At 46.0% G+C, this 18859-nt stretch overlaps 1 protein-coding gene across 1 annotated transcript; it reads left to right on the top strand.

Annotated features, from left to right (window-relative positions):
- The first annotated feature begins 316 nt into the window (after positions 1–316).
- On the top strand, positions 317–12057 carry LOC135575075 (uncharacterized). The gene is made up of 3 exons (XM_065027236.1): positions 317–357; positions 4798–5633; positions 12014–12057. The coding sequence occupies exons 1-3, from the start codon at positions 317–319 to the stop codon at positions 12055–12057; spliced, it is 921 nt and encodes a 306-aa protein (XP_064883308.1).
- The last annotated feature ends 6802 nt before the right edge of the window (positions 12058–18859 follow it).

Below are 18859 nucleotides of genomic sequence, written 5' to 3'. Positions count from 1 at the left end.
TTATACACAACGGTACGCATAAGTAATCATTTCTAGTGCAAAAACAGAAATATAGCGTTTTGGAAATAAACTCTTACTGTCCAGATTTGAAAGCTTTTAGCAGATGATGTGACAGGAGGAATTTTGCAGCGTATTCGGTAGAATAGGGTAATACCCGATCTCAGACTGAAACAACCCTGGATGTACTCATAGCCCCCTGCAACGTGTGCTCTCACACATCTCTCCGAGGCACTGATCCAGGCCAAGCCAAGGCATTTGAATCCTATCAGTTTTTCACTACTCGCCTGTCACCACGTAAATAACGCTCCACGTGAACATGCGTTTCCCTCAACCTCTTGCCTTTATTGGGGGCGCTGAGTAAAGCTCAGTGGGACAGAATAAATTAGTGCACGGATCAAAGCCCTGGAGCCAATCACATGGTAAACTATCGGTCCCTCCCCCCCTCTTTTTTAAATCATATTCTTATCATCCCTTCTTTTACTGCCCCCTGGAACTTGTGAGTCGATATCTGATCATCTGCAAGTCATTTTTATGACAGAGAAAAATGCAGATTGGCCACAATTTTTACTCTCTCTTTTTAATCTCTCTCTCTTAACCATTAACCACCTTCCTGCCGTCCTCTCTCCTAACCATTAACCACCTTCCTGCCATCCTCTCTCTCTTAACCATTAACCACCTTCCTGCCGTCCTCTCTCTCTTAACCATTAACCACCTTCCTGCCGTCCTCTCTCTTAACCATTAACCACCTTCCTGCCGTCCTCTCTCTCTTAACCATTAACCACCTTCCTGCCGTCCTCTCTCTCTTAACCATTAACCACCTTCCTGCCGTCCTCTCTCCTAACCATTAACCACCTTCCTGCCATCCTCTCTCTCTTAACCATTAACCACCTTCCTGCCGTCCTCTCTCCTAACCATTAACCACCTTCCTGCCGTCCTCTCTCTCTTAACCATTAACCACCTTCCTGCCGTCCTCTCTCTCTTAACCATTAACCACCTTCCTGCCGTCCTCTCTCTCTTAACCATTAACCACCTTCCTGCCGTCCTCTCTCTCTCAACCATTAACCACCTTCCTGCCGTCCTCTCTCTCTTAACCATTAACCACCTTCCTGTCGTTCCCTTTCTATCTCCCCCTCTACCATCCTTCCAGCCATTCCCTCTCTATCTCCCCCTCTACCACCCTTCCTGCTGTTCCCTCTCCATTAACCACCTCTCCCCTCCACCATCCTTCCTGCTGTTCCCTCTCTATCTCCCCTCTACCATCCTTCCAGCCATTCCCTCTCTATCTCCCCCTCTACCACCCTTCCTGCTGTTCCCTCTCTATCTCCCCCTCTACCATCCTTCCTGCTGTTCCCTCTCCATTATCTCCCCCTCTACCATCCTTCCTGCTGTTCCCTCTCCATATCTCCACCTCTACCACCCTTCCTGCTGTTCCCTCTCTATCCCCCCTCTACCACCCTTCCTGCGGTTCCCTCTCTATCTCCCCCTCTTACCACCCTTCCTGCGGTCCCTCTCTATCTCCCCCTCTACCACCCTTCCTGCTGTTCAATCTCTATCTCCCCCTCTACCACCCTTCCAGCTGTTCCCTCTCTATCTCCCCACTACCATCCATTCTGTGGACCTCTCTATCTCCCCCTCTACCATCCTTCCAGCCGTTCCCTCTCTATCTCCCCCTCTACCATCCTTCCTGCTGTTCCCTCTCTATCTCCCCCTCTACCATCCTTCCAGCCGTTCCCTCTCTATCTCCCCTCCATCCTTCCAGCCACCATCCTTCCTGCTGTTCCCTCTCTATCTCCCCCTCTACCATCCTTCCAGCCGTTCCCTCTCTATCTCCCCCGCTACCATCCTTCCTGCTGTTCCCTCTCTATCTCCCCCTCTACCATCCTTCCAGCCGTTCCCTCTCTATCTCCCCCTCTACCATCATTCCTGCTGTTCCTCTCTATCTCCCCCTCTACCATCCTTCCTGCTGTTCAATCTCTATCTCCCCCTCTACCACCCTTCCAGCATGTTTCCCTCTCTATCTCCCCCTCTACCATCCTTCCTGCTGTTCCCTCTCTATCTCCCCCTCTACCATCCCTCCTGCTGTTCCCTCTCTATCTCCCCCTCTACCATCCATTCTGTGGACCTCTCTATCTCCCCCTCTACCATCCTTCCAGCTGTTCCCTCTCTATCTCCCCCTCTACCATCCCTCCAGCTGTTCCCTCTCTATCTCCCCCTCTACCATCCATTCTGTGGACCTCTCTATCTCCCCCTCTACCATCCTTCCAGCTGTTCCCTCTCTATCTCCCCCTCTACCATCCATTCTGTGGACCTCTCTATCTCCGCCTCTACCACCCTTCCAGCCGTTCCCTCTCTATCTCCCCCTCTACCATCCATTCTGTGGACCTCTCTATCTCCCCCTCTACCATCCTTCCTGTCGTTCCCTCTCTATCTCCTCCTCTACCACCCTTCCTGCTGTTCCCTCTCTATCTCCCCCCTCCACCACCCTTCCAGCTGTTCCCTCTCTATCTCCTCCTCCACCATCCCTCCTGTCGTTCCCTCTCTATCTCCCCCTGTACCATCCTTCCAGCCGTTCCCTCTCTATCTCCGCCTCTACCACCCTTCCTGTCATTCCCTCTCTATCTCCCCCTCTACAACCCTTCCTGCTGTTCCCTCTCTATCTCCTCCTCCACCATCCCTCCTGCTGTTCCCTCTCTATATCCCCCTCTACCACCCTTCCTGCTGTTCCCTCTCTATCTCCCCCTCCTCCACCATCTCCCCTTCCAGCTGTTCCCTCTCTATCTCCCCCTCTACCACCCTTCCTGCTATTCCCCTCTCCATCCATTCTGTGGACCTCCCCTCCGCCACCATCCCTCCTGCTGTTCCCTCTCTATCTCCCCCTCTACCATCCTTCCAGCCGTTCTCTCTCTATCTCCCCCTCTACCATCCTTCCTGTCGTTCCCTCTCTATCTCCTCCTCCACCATCCCTCCTGTCGTTCCCTCTCTATCTCCCCCTCTACCATCCTTCTAGCCGTTCCCTCTCTATCTCCACCTCTACCACCCTTCCTGCGGTTCCCTCTCTATCTCCCCCTCTACCATCCTTCCTGCTGTTCCCTCTCTATCTCCCCCTCTACCACCCTTCCTGCTGTTCCCTCTCTATCTCCCCCTCTACCACCCTTCCTGCTGTTCCCTCTCTATCTCCCCCTCTACCACCCTTCCTGTCATTCCCTCTCTATCTCCCCCTCTACAACCCTTCCTGCTGTTCCCTCTCTATCTCCTCCTCCACCATCCCTCCTGCTGTTCCCTCTCTATCTCCCCCCTCTACCATCCTTCCTGCTGTTCCCTCTCTATCTCCCCCTCTACCACCCTTCCTGCTGTTCCCTCTCTATCTCCCCCTCTACCACCCTTCCTGTCATTCCCTCTCTATCTCCCCCTCTACAACCCTTCCTGCTGTTCCCTCTCTATCTCCTCCTCCACCATCCCTCCTGCTGTTCCCTCTCTATCTCCCCCTCTACCACCCTTCCTGCTGTTCCCTCTCTATCTCCCCCTCCACCATCCCTCCTGCTGTTCCCTCTCTATCTCCCCCTCTACCATCCTTCCTGTCGTTCCCTCTCTATCTCCTCCTCCACCATCCCTCCTGTCGTTCCCTCTCTATCTCCCCCTCTACCATCCTTCCAGCCGTTCCCTCTCTATCTCCCCCTCTACCACCCTTCCTGCGGTTCCCTCTCTATCTCCCCCTCTACCATCCTTCCTGCTGTTCCCTCTCTATCTCCCCCTCTACCACCCTTCCTGCTGTTCCCTCTCTATCTCCCCTCTACCACCCTTCCTGTCATTCCCTCTCTATCTCCCCCTCTACAACCCTTCCTGCTGTTCCCTCTCTATCTCCTCCTCCACCATCCCTCCTGCTGTTCCCTCTCTATCTCCCCCTCTACCACCCTTCCTGCTGTTCCCTCTCTATCTCCCCCCTCCACCATCCCTCCTGCTGTTCCCTCTCTATCTCCCCCTCTACCATCCTTCCAGCCGTTCCCTCTCTATCTCCCCCTCTACCATCCTTCCTGTCGTTCCCTCTCTATCTCCCCCTCTACCATCCTTCCTGCCGTTCCCTCTCTATCTCCCCCTCTACCACCCTTCCAGCTGTTCCCTCTCTATCTCCCCCTCCACCACCCTTCCAGCTGTTCCCTTTCTATCTCCCCCTCTACCACCCTTCCAGTTGTTCCCTCTCTATCTCCTCCTCCACCATCCCTCCTGTCGTTCTCTCTCTATCTCCCCCTCTACCATCCTTCCTGCCATCCTCTATCTCCTCCTCTACCATCCCTCCTGTCGTTCCCTCTCTATCTCCCCCTTTACCATCCTTCCAGCTGTTCCCTCTCTATCTCCCCCTCTACCATCCATTCTGTGGACCTCTATCTTTCCCTTTATCAGTTTCAGCCCATCTGACACAGTGATCTGAGGGCTGCTGTGTGTGACCTCACTGAGAATAACACGACAAGAACATGTAGCTATAGAAGAGTACAGAGAGAGAGACCCAATCAACATCCAATCAAAACCAAATTACAACATAGTCAAAACAAAACTACATTGCTTATGTGGGAACACAAGCAAAAGCACAAATCAAAATGCAGCGCTGTCTGGACACAGAAGCGACCAACTCAATCATGTAGTAGACAAATACATAGAAATAATAATAAGACAGGACTAAACAACCCTTTCACCACCCACAGCCCCCTCCTACCACCCACAGCCCCCTCCTACCACCCACAGCACCCTCCTACCACCCACAGCACCCTCTCACCACCCACAGCCCCCTCCTACCACCCACAGCCCCCTCCTACCACCCACAGCACCCTCTCACCACCCACAGCCCCCTCCTACCACCCACAGCCCCCTCCTACCACCCACAGCCCCCTCCTACCACCCACAGCCCCCTCCTACCACCCACAGCCCCCTCCTACCACCCACAGCACCCTCTCACCACCCACAGCCCCCTCCTACCACCCACAGCCCCCTCCTACCACCCACAGCCCCTCCTACCACCCACAGCCCCCTCCTACCACCCACAGCCGCCTCCTACCACCCACAGCACCCTCTCACCACCCACAGCACCCTCTCACCACCCACAGCCCCCTCCTACCACCCACAGCACCCTCTCACCACCCACAGCCCCCTCCTACCACCCACAGCCCCCTCCTACCACCCACAGCACCCTCCTCACCACCCACAGCCCCCTCCTACCACCCACAGCCCCTCCTACCACCCACAGCCCCTCCTACCACCCACAGCCCCTCCTACCACCCATAGCCCCCTCCTACCACCCACAGCCCCCTCCTACCACCCACAGCACCCTCTCACCACCCACAGCCCCTTCCTACCACCCACAGCCCCTCCTACCACCCACAGCACCCTATCACCACCCACAGCCCCTCCTACCACCCACAGCACCCTCTCTACCACCCACAGCCCCTCCTACCACCCACAGCCCCCTCCTACCACCCACAGCACCCTCTCACCACCCACAGCCCCTCCTACCACCCACAGCCCCTCCTACCACCCACAGCCCCCTCCTACCACCCACAGCCCCTCCTACCACCCACAGCACCCTCTCACCACCCACAGCCCCTCCTACCACCCACAGCCCCCTCCTACCACCCACAGCACCCGTGGGAGCGAGAGGGAGAAAGAAGGGAGAGAAAGAGAGAGAATGAGAGAGAGAGCAGAATTAGGCCGATAACTGCTAATTATCAAAATCCATAAAAGAGATGTTAAATTCTACAACCCCATAAAAGGAAGTTATTCCCAAACCTTCCATAACAAAGCCATCACCTACAGAGAGATGAACCTGGCGAAGAGTCCCCTAAGCAACCTGGGGCTCTGTTCACAAACACAAACACACCCCAAAAAGCCCCAGGACAGCAACACAATTAGACCCAACCAAATCATGAGAAAACAAAAAAGATCATTACTTGACACATTGGAAAGAATTATCAAAAAAACAGAGTAAACTAGAATGCCATTTGGCCCTAAACAGAGAGTACACAGTGGCAGAATACCTGACCACTGTGACTGACCCAAACTTAAGGAAAGCTTTGACTATGTTTAGACACAGTGAGCATAGCCTTGCTATTGAGAAAGGCCGCCGTAGGCAGACATGGCTCTCAAGAGAAGACAGGCTATGTGCACACTGCCCACAAAATGAGGTGGATACTGAGTTGCACTTCCTAACCTCCTGTCAAATGTATGACCATATTAGATACACATATTTCCCTCAGATTACGCAGACTCATAAAGAATTCAAAAACAAATCCAATTTTGATAAACTCCCATATCTACTGGGTGAAATACCACAGTGTGACATCACAGCAGCAAGATGTGTGACCTGTTGCCACAAGAAAAGGGAAACCAGTGAAGAACAAACACCATTGTAAATACAACCTATATTTATGTTGACTTATTTTCCCTTTTGTACTTTAACTATTTGCACATCATTACAACACTGTATATAGACATAATATGACATTTAAAGTGTCTTTTGGAATTTCTGTGAATGTAATGTTTACTGTTCTTAAAAAAAAATGACTTGCTTTGGCAATGAAAACACATGTTTCCCATGCCAATAAAGCCCCTTAGCTTGAAATTGAGAAAATTGAGAGCAGATAGAAGAGAGAGAACAGAGAGAGAACAGAGAGAGCATAGAGAGAGAACAGAGAGAACAGAGAGAGAACATAGAGAGAGAACAGAGCGATAACAGAGAGAACAGAGAGAGAACATAGAGAGAGAACAGAGCGATAACAGAGAGAACAGAGAGAGAACATAGAGAGAGAACAGAGCGATAACAGAGAGAGAACAGAGCGATAACAGAGAGAGAACATAGAGAGAGAACAGAGAGAGAACAGAGAGAGAACATAGAGAGAGAATAGAGAGAGAACAGAGCGATAACAGAGAGAGAACATAGAGAGAGAACAGAGCGATAACAGAGAGAGATAACATAGAGAGAGAACAGAGAGAGAGAGAACAGAGAGAGAGAACATAGAGAGAACATAGAGGGAGAACAGAGCGATAACAGAGAGAACAGAGCGATAACAGAGAGAGAACATAGAGAGAGAACAGAGTGAGAACAGAGAGAGAACATAGAGAGAGAACAGAGTGATAACAGAGAGAGAACATAGAGAGAACAGAGAGAGAACATAAAGGGAGAACAGAGCGATAACAGAGAGAGAACAGAGCGATAACAGAGAGAGAACATAGAGAGAGAACAGAGTGATAACAGAGCGAGAACAGAGCGATAACAGAGAGAGAGAACATAGAGAGAGAACAGAGAGAGAACAGAGAGAGAACATAGAGAGAGAATAGAGAGAGAACAGAGCGATAACAGAGAGAGAACATAGAGAGAGAGCCCCCTCCTACAGAGTGATAACAGAGCGAGAACAGAGCGATAACAGAGAGAGAGAGAACATAGAGAGAGAATAGAGAGAGAACAGAGCGATAACAGAGAGAGAACATAGAGAGAGAACAGAGTGATAACAGAGCGAGAACAGAGCGATAACAGAGAGAGAAACATAGAGAGAGAACAGAGCGATAACAGAGAGAGAGAACATAGAGAGAGAACAGAGAGAGAGAACAGAGAGAGAACATAGAGAGAGAACAGAGCGATAACAGAGAAGAACAGAGAGAGAAACATAGAGAGAACATAGGAGAACAGAGCAATAACAGAGTGATAACAGAGAGAGAACAGAGAGAGAACAGAGAGAGAACATAGAGGGAGAACAGAGCGATAACAGAGAGAGAACAGAGCGATAACAGAGAGAGAACATAGAGAGAGAACAGAGTGATAACAGAGAGAGAACATAGAGAGAGAACAGAGTGATAACAGAGCGAGAACAGAGCGAGAGAACATAGAGAAACAGAGAGAGAACATAGAGAGAGAACAGAGAGAGAACAGAGAGAGAACATAGAGAGAGAACAGAGAGAGAGAACAGAGAGAGAGAACATAGAGAGAGAACAGAGAGAGAGAACATAGAGAGAACATAGAGAGAACATAGAGAGAGAACAGAGAGAGAGAACAGACAGAGAGAACATAGAGAGAGAACATAGAGAGAGAACAGAGAGAGAACAGAGAGAGAACAGAGAGAGAGAACATAGAGAGAGAACAGAGAGAGAGAACAGAGAGAGAGAACATAGAGAGAACATAGAGGGAGAACAGAGCGATAACAGAGAGAGAACAGAGAGAGAGAACATAGAGAGAACATAGGGAGAACAGAGCGATAACAGAGAGAGAACAGAAAGAGAACAGAGCGATAACAGAGAGAGAACATAGAGAGAACAGAGAGAGAACAGAGCGATAACAGAGAGAGAACATAGAGAGAACAGAGAGAGAACAGAGTGATAACAGAGCGAGAACAGAGCGATAACAGAGAGAGAGAACATAGAGAGAGAACAGAGAGAGAACAGAGAGAGAACATAGAGAGAGAATAGAGAGAGAACAGAGCGATAACAGAGAGAGAACATAGAGAGAGAACAGAGCGAGAACAGAGCGATAACAGAGAGAGAGAACATAGAGAGAGAACAGAGCGATAACAGAGAGAGAACAGAGCGATAACAGAGAGAGAACATAGAGAGAGAACAGAGAGAGAACAGAGAGAGAACATAGAGAGAGAATAGAGAGAGAACAGAGCGATAACAGAGAGAGAACATAGAGAGAGAACAGAGCGATAACAGAGAGAGATAACATAGAGAGAGAACAGAGAGAGAGAGAACAGAGAGAGAGAACATAGAGAGAACATAGAGGGAGAACAGAGCGATAACAGAGAGAGAACAGAGCGATAACAGAGAGAGAACATAGAGAGAGAACAGAGTGAGAACAGAGAGAGAACATAGAGAGAGAACAGAGTGATAACAGAGAGAGAACATAGAGAGAACAGAGAGAGAACATAGAGGGAGAACAGAGCGATAACAGAGAGAGAACAGAGCGATAACAGAGAGAGAACATAGAGAGAGAACAGAGTGATAACAGAGCGAGAACAGAGCGATAACAGAGAGAGAGAACATAGAGAGAGAACAGAGAGAGAACAGAGAGAGAACATAGAGAGAGAATAGAGAGAGAACAGAGCGATAACAGAGAGAGAACATAGAGAGAGAACAGAGTGATAACAGAGCGAGAACAGAGCGATAACAGAGAGAGAGAGAACATAGAGAGAGAATAGAGAGAGAACAGAGCGATAACAGAGAGAGAACATAGAGAGAGAACAGAGTGATAACAGAGCGAGAACAGAGCGATAACAGAGAGAGAGAACATAGAGAGAGAACAGAGCGATAACAGAGAGAGAGAACATAGAGAGAGAACAGAGAGAGAGAACAGAGAGAGAGAACATAGAGAGAGAACAGAGCGATAACAGAGAGAGAACAGAGAGAGAGAACATAGAGAGAACATAGGGAGAACAGAGCAATAACAGAGTGATAACAGAGAGAGAACAGAGAGAGAACAGAGAGAGAACATAGAGGGAGAACAGAGCGATAACAGAGAGAGAACAGAGCGATAACAGAGAGAGAACATAGAGAGAGAACAGAGTGATAACAGAGAGAGAACATAGAGAGAGAACAGAGTGATAACAGAGCGAGAACAGAGCGAGAGAACATAGAGAGAACAGAGAGAGAACATAGAGAGAGAACAGAGAGAGAACAGAGAGAGAACATAGAGAGAGAACAGAGAGAGAGAACAGAGAGAGAGAACATAGAGAGAGAACAGAGAGAGAGAACATAGAGAGAACATAGAGAGAACATAGAGAGAGAACAGAGAGAGAGAACAGAGAGAGAGAACATAGAGAGAGAACATAGAGAGAGAACAGAGAGAGAACAGAGAGAGAACAGAGAGAGATAACATAGAGAGAGAACAGAGAGAGAGAACAGAGAGAGAGAACAGAGAGAGAGAACATAGAGGGAGAACAGAGCGATAACAGAGAGAGAACAGAGAGAGAGAACATAGAGAGAACATAGGGAGAACAGAGCGATAACAGAGAGAGAACAGAAAGAGAACAGAGCGATAACAGAGAGAGAACATAGAGAGAACAGAGAGAGAACAGAGCGATAACAGAGAGAGAGAACATAGAGAGAACAGAGAGAGAACAGAGTGATAACAGAGCGAGAACAGAGCGATAACAGAGAGAGAGAACATAGAGAGAGAACAGAGAGAGAACAGAGAGAGAACATAGAGAGAGAATAGAGAGAGAACAGAGCGATAACAGAGAGAGAACATAGAGAGAGAACAGAGCGAGAACAGAGCGATAACAGAGAGAGAGAACATAGAGAGAGAACAGAGCGATAACAGAGAGAGAGAACAGAGAGAGAGAACAGAGAGAGAGAACATAGAGAGAACATAGAGGGAGAACAGAGCGATAACAGAGAGAGAACAGAGAGAGAAACATAGAGAGAACATAGGGAGAACAGAGCGATAACAGAGTGATAACAGAGAGAGAACAGAGAGAGAACATAGAGAGAGAACATAGAGAGAACATAGAGAGAACATAGAGAGAGAACAGAGAGAGAGAACATAGAGGGAGAACAGAGCGATAACAGAGAGAGAACAGAGCGATAACAGAGAGAGAACATAGAGAGAGAACAGAGTGATAACAGAGAGAGAACATAGAGAGAGAACAGAGTGATAACAGAGCGAGAACAGAGCGAGAGAACATAGAGAGAACAGAGAGAGAACATAGAGAGAGAACAGAGAGAGAACAGAGAGAGAACATAGAGAGAGAACAGAGAGAGAGAACAGAGAGAGAGAACATAGAGAGAGAACAGAGAGAGAGAACATAGAGAGAACATAGAGAGAACATAGAGAGAGAACAGAGAGAGAGAACAGAGAGAGAGAACATAGAGAGAGAACATAGAGAGAGAACAGAGAGAGAACAGAGAGAGAACAGAGAGAGAGAACATAGAGAGAACATAGAGAGAGAACAGAGAGAGATAACAGAGAGAGAGAACATAGAGAGAACATAGAGGGAGAACAGAGCGATAACAGAGAGAGAACAGAGAGAGAGAACATAGAGAGAACATAGGGAGAACAGAGCGATAACAGAGAGAGAACAGAAAGAGAACAGAGCGATAACAGAGAGAGAACAGAGCGAGAGAACAGAGAGAGAACAGAGAGAGAACATAGAGAGAGAACAGAGAGAGAACAGAGAGAGAACATAGAGAGAGAATAGAGAGAGAACAGAAAGAGCTCAGAGAACAGTAATCGTATGTGTATACTTCTGTTTGTTTCCCCCTTTGATTAAAAGGTTGTCACAGTAACACAGGTCACCACGGTAACATGTGATGGGTGGAGAGGTCTCAATACATATGGTTGATGGTTGACGTAGCAGGATTACAGAGGAGAGGTCAGCATATGGACATGTTTGAGGGTCTGTCTGATGTGAACTTGAGATTGTTTAGCATGGGAGAGCATACTCCACTGGCTTCCAGTCGAAGCTCGTATCCACTACAAGACCATGGTGCTTACCTGTGGAACAGCAAGAGGAACTGTCCCTCCCTACCTTCAGGATATGATCAAACCCTACACCCCAACCCAAGCATTACTTACCCCCACACCCCCATCCTAATCTCACAGCACCCACCACACCACCCTCCTAATCCCACAGCACCCCCTCACCCCACTCCTAATCCCACACCCCCTAATCCCACAACACCCCCACACCCCCTCCTAATCCCACAGCACCCACTACACCCTCCTCCTAATTTCACACCACCACCCCATACCCCCTCCTAATCCCACACCACCCCCACACCCTCCTAATCCCACAGCACCCCCACACCACCCTCCTAATCCTACACCACCCCCACTCCTAATCACACACCACCTCCCCCACCCCCTAATCCCACACCCCTCCTAATCCCACAGCACCCCCACACCACCCTCCTAATCCCACAGCACCCCCACCCTCCTCCTAATCCCACAGCACCCCCACACCCTCCTCCTAATCCCACACCACCCCCACACCTCCTCCTAATCTCACACTACCCCCCACACCCTCTCCTAATCCCACAGCACCCCCACACTCCCTCCTCACGCCCGACCCCCCAACTAGCTGACTATGCTGATAGCTACTTTGAGGAGAAATGTACTTACTATGACTGTTGTGTGGTTGTACAACCTAGCTATCCTGAAGATGAATGCACAAACTGCAAGTCGCTCTGGATAAGAGCATCTGCTAAATGACTAAAATGAAGACCACACAGCATAACACGCTGGATCCAGTCAGTGATTTTTCACAAGGTAATGTGACATTACATTAAATACAATTTAACCTTAAACAAACAAAAATAAAACAAAAGATGTAAAGCGAGGATCTGATTCTAAATGATCTGAGACTGTAACTTTAAAAAAAAAATGTATTTATTTCACCTTTATTTAACCAGGTAAGCTAGTTGAGAACAAGTTCTCATTTACAACTGCGACCTGGTCAAGATAAAGCAAAGCAGTGCGACAAAAACAACAACACAGAGTTACACATGGAATAACAAACATACAGTCAATAACACAATAGAAAATCTGTATACAGTGTGTGCAAATGAAGTAAGGAGGTAAGGCAATAAATAGGCCAATAGTGGTGAAGTAATTACAATTTAGCAGATTAACACTGGAGTGATAGATGTGCAGATGAGGATGTGCAAGTAGAAATCCTGGTGTGCAAAAGAGCAGAAAAACAAAACAAATATGGGGATGAGGTTGGTAGTTGGTTGGATGGGCTATTTACAGATGGGCTGTGTACAGCTGCAGCGATCGGTAAACTGCTCTGACAGCCGACACTTGAAGTTGGTGAGGGAGATATAAGATATACGTCCCTCTTCTCAACCTGTGGGATGTATAAATGATGAATGGAAAAGTGTGTCTGTTAAATCATTGGTGTAAATGCGTATCTCAGTCAGTGGTACTGTTTTGTATTAGATTGTAGGGGAGATACTTGGCGGTGCTAACACACATCTATAAATTACAGATCAGTCAGAAGTGTAACACAGTAGAATCAGATTGTATGGAGAAATCCCTGACCCGTCGCTGGGACTCCTCATGTGTTGAGCCTCTGTTTCTGAGTCCTCCTTCATGGTGTTAAAGGTTAAAAATACATGTTTTTAAATGGCTCCACTCTGACTCCTGGTCTGTAGGGGAACGGAGGGGGTGTGGGGGTAGGGGGGTCTCAACATACTGTCTGTGAGTCTGTCTGTGAGAGGGAGCCCAATGCAACATGTGTTACTGATCTTAAATTAATGTGGGCTCAACGACCCGGAACGAGGGAGACAATTAAAGCTTCCCGTCCACCTGTCCTCCTCCTCCTCCTCTTCCTCCAGTGGTCCGCTGAGGCCTAATGGCCAATAAAAACATCTCAGACTATTAGAACCATTAAGGGACAACAAGGACCTGCTGTTAGGAGTGCTGATTCCTCTCCTCTCCCTCTCTCACCATCCACTGGGCAGACGTCAAATTCAAAGTCTATTCCACATTGGTTCAACTTAATTTTATTGAAAGGACGTGGAAAACATGTTGATTCAACCAGTGTGTGGCCAGCGGGAACTCTCTTAGTAATTCCCTTTCCCCGTCTCTTTACCTGTAGTTACATTTCTCTACCTTTCTATACCTCGTTAATCTATACCTCGTTAATCTATACCTCATTAATCTATACCTCGTTAATCTATACCTCATTAATCTATACCTCGTTAATCTATACCTCGTTAATCTCGTTAATCTATACCTCGTTAATCTATACCTCGTTAATCTCGTTAATCTATACCTCATTAATCTATACCTCATTAATCTATACCTCGTTAATCTCGTTAATCTATACCTCATTAATCTATACCTCGTTAATCTCGTTAATCTATACCTCATTAATCTATACCTCATTAATCTATACCTCGTTAATCTATACCTCGTTAATCTATACCTCGTTAATCTATACCTCATTAATCTATACCTCATTAATCTATACCTCATTAATCTATACCTCGTTAATCTATACCTCATTAATCTATACCTCATTAATCTATACCTCGTTAATCTATACCTCGTTAATCTATACCTCGTTAATCTATACCTCGTTAATCTATACCTCGTTAATCTATACCTCGTTAATCTATACCTCGTTAATCTAATCTCGTTAATCTATACCTCGTTAATCTATACCTCTTAATCTATACCTCATTAATCTATACCTCGTTAATCTATACCTCGTTAATTAATCTATACCTCGTTAATCTATACCTCATTAATCTATACCTCATTAATCTATACCTCGTTAATCTATACTATACCTCTCATTAATCTATACCTCGTTAATCTATAATCTATACCTCGTTAATCTATACCTCGTTAATCTATACCTCGTTAATCTATACCTCATTAATCTATACCTCATTAATCTATACCTCGTTAATCTATACCTCGTTAATCTATACCTCGTTAATCTATACCTCATTAATCTATACCTCGTTAATCTATACCTCGTTAATCTATACCTCATTAATCTATACCTCGTTAATCTATACCTCGTTAATCTATACCTCGTTAATCTCGTTAATCTATACCTCGTTAATCTATACCTCGTTAATCTCGTTAATCTATACCTCGTTAATCTATACCTCATTAATCTATACCTCATTAATCTATACCTCGTTAATCTATACCTCGTTAATCTATACCTCGTTAATCTATACCTCATTAATCTATACCTCATTAATCTATACCTCGTTAATCTATACCTCGTTAATCTATACCTCATTAATCTATACCTCGTTAATCTATACCTCGTTAATATATACCTCGTTAATCTGTACCTCATTAATCTATACATCATTAGCTCATTATGGCTTTCAAACATCTGTTATTTAATTATTGTCCACATAACCCCTCAGTAAGATGTCTAAGAAACATCTGTTCACCCCATCTAGCCATTAAAGTCTCTTTCTGACCTCTACGTTCCACCCAGCCTTTAAAGACAGTGTTTCTGACCTCTACGTTCCACCCAGCCTTTAAAGACAGTGTTTCTGACCTCTACGTTCCACCCAGCCTTTAAAGACAGTGTTTCTGACCCAGCCTTTAAAGACAGTGTTTCTGACCTCTGTGGTTCTGACGTTCCACCTAGCCTTTAAAGACAGTGTTTCTGACCTCTACGTTCCACCCAGCCTTTAAAGACAGTGTTTCTGACCTCTACGTTCCACCTAGCCTTTAAAGACAGTGTTTCTGACCTCTTCCACCCAGCCTTTAAAGACAGTGTTTCTGACCTCTACGTTCCACCTAGCCTTTAAAGACAGTGTTTCTGACCTCTACGTTCCACCCAGCCTTTAAAGACAGTGTTTCTGACCTCTACGTTCCACCTAGCCTTTAAAGACAGTGTTTCTGACCTCTACGTTCCACCCAGCCTTTAAAGACAGTGTTTCTGACCTCTACGTTCCACCCAGCCTTTAAAGACAGTGTTTCTGACCTCTACGTTCCACCTAGCCTTTAAAGACAGTGTTTCTGACCTCTACGTTCCACCCAGCCTTTAAAGACAGTGTTTCTGACCTCTACGTTCCACCCAGCCTTTAAAGACAGTGTTTCTGACCTCTCGTTCCACCTAGCCTTTAAAGACAGTGTTTCTGACCTCCACCCAGCCTTTAAAGACAGTGTTTCTGACCTCTACGTTCCACCCAGCCTTTAAAGACAGTGTTTCTGACCTCTACGTTCCACCCAGCCTTCCACCCAGCCTTTAAAGACAGTGTTTCTGACTGAACGTTCCACCCAGCCTTTAAAGACAGTGTTTCTGACCTCTACGTTCCACCCAGCCTTTAAAGACAGTGGTTCTGACCTCTCCACCCAGCCTTTAAAGACAGTGTTTCTGACCTCTACGTTCCACCCAGCCTTTAAAGACAGTGTTTCTGACCTCTACGTTCCACCCAGCCTTTAAAGACAGTGTTTCTGACCTCTACGTTCCACCCAGCCTTTAAAGACAGTGTTTCTGACCTCTACGTTCCACCCAGCCTTTAAAGACAGTGTTTCTGCCTTTAAAGACAGTGTTTCTGACCTCTACGTTCCACCCAGCCTTTAAAGACAGTGTTTCTGACCTCTACGTTCCACCCAGCCTTTAAAGACAGTGTTTCTGACCTCTACGTTCCACCCAGCCTTTAAAGACAGTGTTTCTGACGTCTTTGTTAGAGCTACAACCTGAGATAAACGTCTAAAGCCGTTACCATGTCTCTAAAGTGATACAGCAGGTAAGGTTGGTGCTTTCCTCAGGAAAGAGGCCATTTTGAATACATTCCCAAGGATGTAAAACTCAGGCGTTGACTTTAAGGCCCTTTATGATGCAAATGGAGACACATATCCATATCCAGGAAGGGCTGAGAGAGGAATTTGGGCTCTCTCCCACAACATCCTCTCCGGCCCTCCAACCAGCCAATGAGATTAGGTTGTTTTACTTTCAGTAAAATTAATAAATCGTTCACATACACATGGTTAGCAGATGTTAATGGTCACATGGTTAGCAGATGTTAATGGTCACATACACATGGTTAGCAGATGTTAATGCGAGTGTAGCGAAATGCTTGTGCTTCTAGCTCCCGACAGTACAGTAATATCTAACAATTAATCTAACAATTCCACAGCAACCACCTAATACACACAAATCTAAGTAAAATAATGGAATAAGAAAATATACATATAAATAAATGGATGAGTGACGACCGAGCGGCATAGGCAGGATGCAATAGATGGTATAAAATTCAGTACATACATATGAGATGAGTAATGCAAGATATGTAAACATAACCGGTTTGTTTAGTTTGTGTGTTTGCAATGCCTTAGCCATGTCCTACCTACTTATTATTTTGTAAGCCTCTGGTGTTGGTGACCTTGGCTGGACTGTTCCTCGGGGAGGCAGAAGTATACACTCATTGTTAAGGGGAATCATGGTGAGAAATATAGCTTGTCTGGATAAACAGACCACTCTGTAGGCAATCAGTGTTAATGCTTTATTAATGCTCTGTGTCTTGAACTTAAGAGGAAAAACAAGTGAATGCTTCAATGTACTATTTTTTAATGTTAGATGTTTACAACTGATATTTTTCTGATTTCTCCTAAGTGTACGCTTATTTTGTAACATCAAACGACCTGAAAATAATATTCACGAAAATATATATTTTTTCCTGTTTCACAACCAGGAATTTGGGGAAGAAAGCTGTTTTCTTTCACAAGCATCAAAGCATTGCCTTACAAGTGGGGTTTACTACAAAATAAAGTAATCTACACCACATTGCAACACTGTTTCAACTGTGTCCCTGCTGATGACCGCAGACCAAAATACCCCTAGACTTGGTTCGCTACCTCAGTGACCTCAGCCTCCCCAGATAGTTTTCTATTTCACCATAACCCATTGTTGGCCCTTGGTATCATCACAGGACCAGCCTTGAGTGCATTACAAGGCTCGGCCTGCTATAACACCAGAACTCTCAGTCTTGGCGCTGAAAACAGACCAGAAGAGACGGTTCTCTTTCACTGTCTTTGGTCCAGCCTTTACTCTAGGAGGCTATAAAAACTGACATGAATGTGTGTTTGGAGGCCAACTCTCAGTTCATCCAACCCAGAGAGAGGGTCTGTATGTCTGCTCACAAGGGGGGTTTCAGGTGATGAAAACAAATAACCAGTGTCTCCTTGGAGATCAATTAGGAGTTGCATTCTCTTCAGAGATGTCTTTGTACATAAAAGCTTGAAGATGTCCATCCACATGAGTTGAGCTTTGTAACATGGTCTTAATTCATCACTAGAATAAGAGACTGGTTTTTAGAGATTTGTAACATGGTCTTAATTCATCACTAGAATAAGAGACTGGTTTTTAGAGATTTGTAACATGGTCTTAATTCATCACTAGAATAAGAGACTGGTTTTTAGAGATATGTAACATGGTCTTAATTCATCACTAGAATACGAGACTGGTTTTTAGAGATTTGTAACATGGTCTTAATTCATCACTAGAATAAGAGACTGGTTTTTAGAGATTTGTAACATGGTCTTAATTCATTCTTTTATTTTTAGAGTGTCTGGCTCTTTGGTTTCACTCTTGGAAAGCTGTCACAAACACAGCGCTGCTCCAAGCATGACATGATAACAAAGCCAGGAGCAGCTGGGGAGAATGTCTATATTTCCACAACCTACAGCTCCAGAGGACAGAGCCTCTATTTTACTAACTATTGTGAAATAGATTTGAGAGTGATTTATGGATGATGGAAACTGATGGCAATATGCTTGACCATCAACATCTATATTACAGTGGAAAACTAAACTAAACAAAATCCCCCAGATGTGTCTATAACGGAGACTGTAAAGGGGAATGTAAAGGAGACTGTTAATGGGAATGTAAAGGAGACTGGGTAGGGGACTATAAATGAGACTGTAAATGAGCCTGTAAAGGGGTATGTAAAGGAGAATGTAAAGAAGATGCTAAAGGAGGATGTATAGGAGACTGTAAAGGGGCCTGTAAAGGGGCCTGTAAAGGAGACTGTAAAGGAGACTCTAAAGGAGTATGTATAGGGGACTGTAAAGGGGCCTGTAAAGGAGACTGTAAAGGAGACTCTAAAGGAGTATGTATAGGAGACTGTAAAGGGGAATGTAAAGGGGACTGTAAAGGAGACTCTAAAGGAGGATGTATAGGAGACTGTAAAGGGGCCTGTAAAGGAGACTCTAAAGGAGGATGTATAGGAGACTGTAAAGGGGCCTGTAAAGGAGACTCTAAAGGAGGATGTATAGGAGAATGTAAAGGGGCCTGTAAAGGAGACTCTAAAGGAGGATGTATAGGAGACTGTAAAGGGGCCTGTAAAGGAGACTGTAAAGGAGACTGTAAAGGAGACTCTAAAGGAGTATGTATAGGGG

Source organism: Oncorhynchus nerka, linkage group LG14, assembly GCF_034236695.1.
Source record: "Oncorhynchus nerka isolate Pitt River linkage group LG14, Oner_Uvic_2.0, whole genome shotgun sequence".
NCBI lineage: Eukaryota > Metazoa > Chordata > Actinopteri > Salmoniformes > Salmonidae > Oncorhynchus > Oncorhynchus nerka.
The sequence above is the reverse complement of the archived record's forward strand: the minus strand, read 5'-3'. Positions and strand labels throughout refer to the sequence as shown.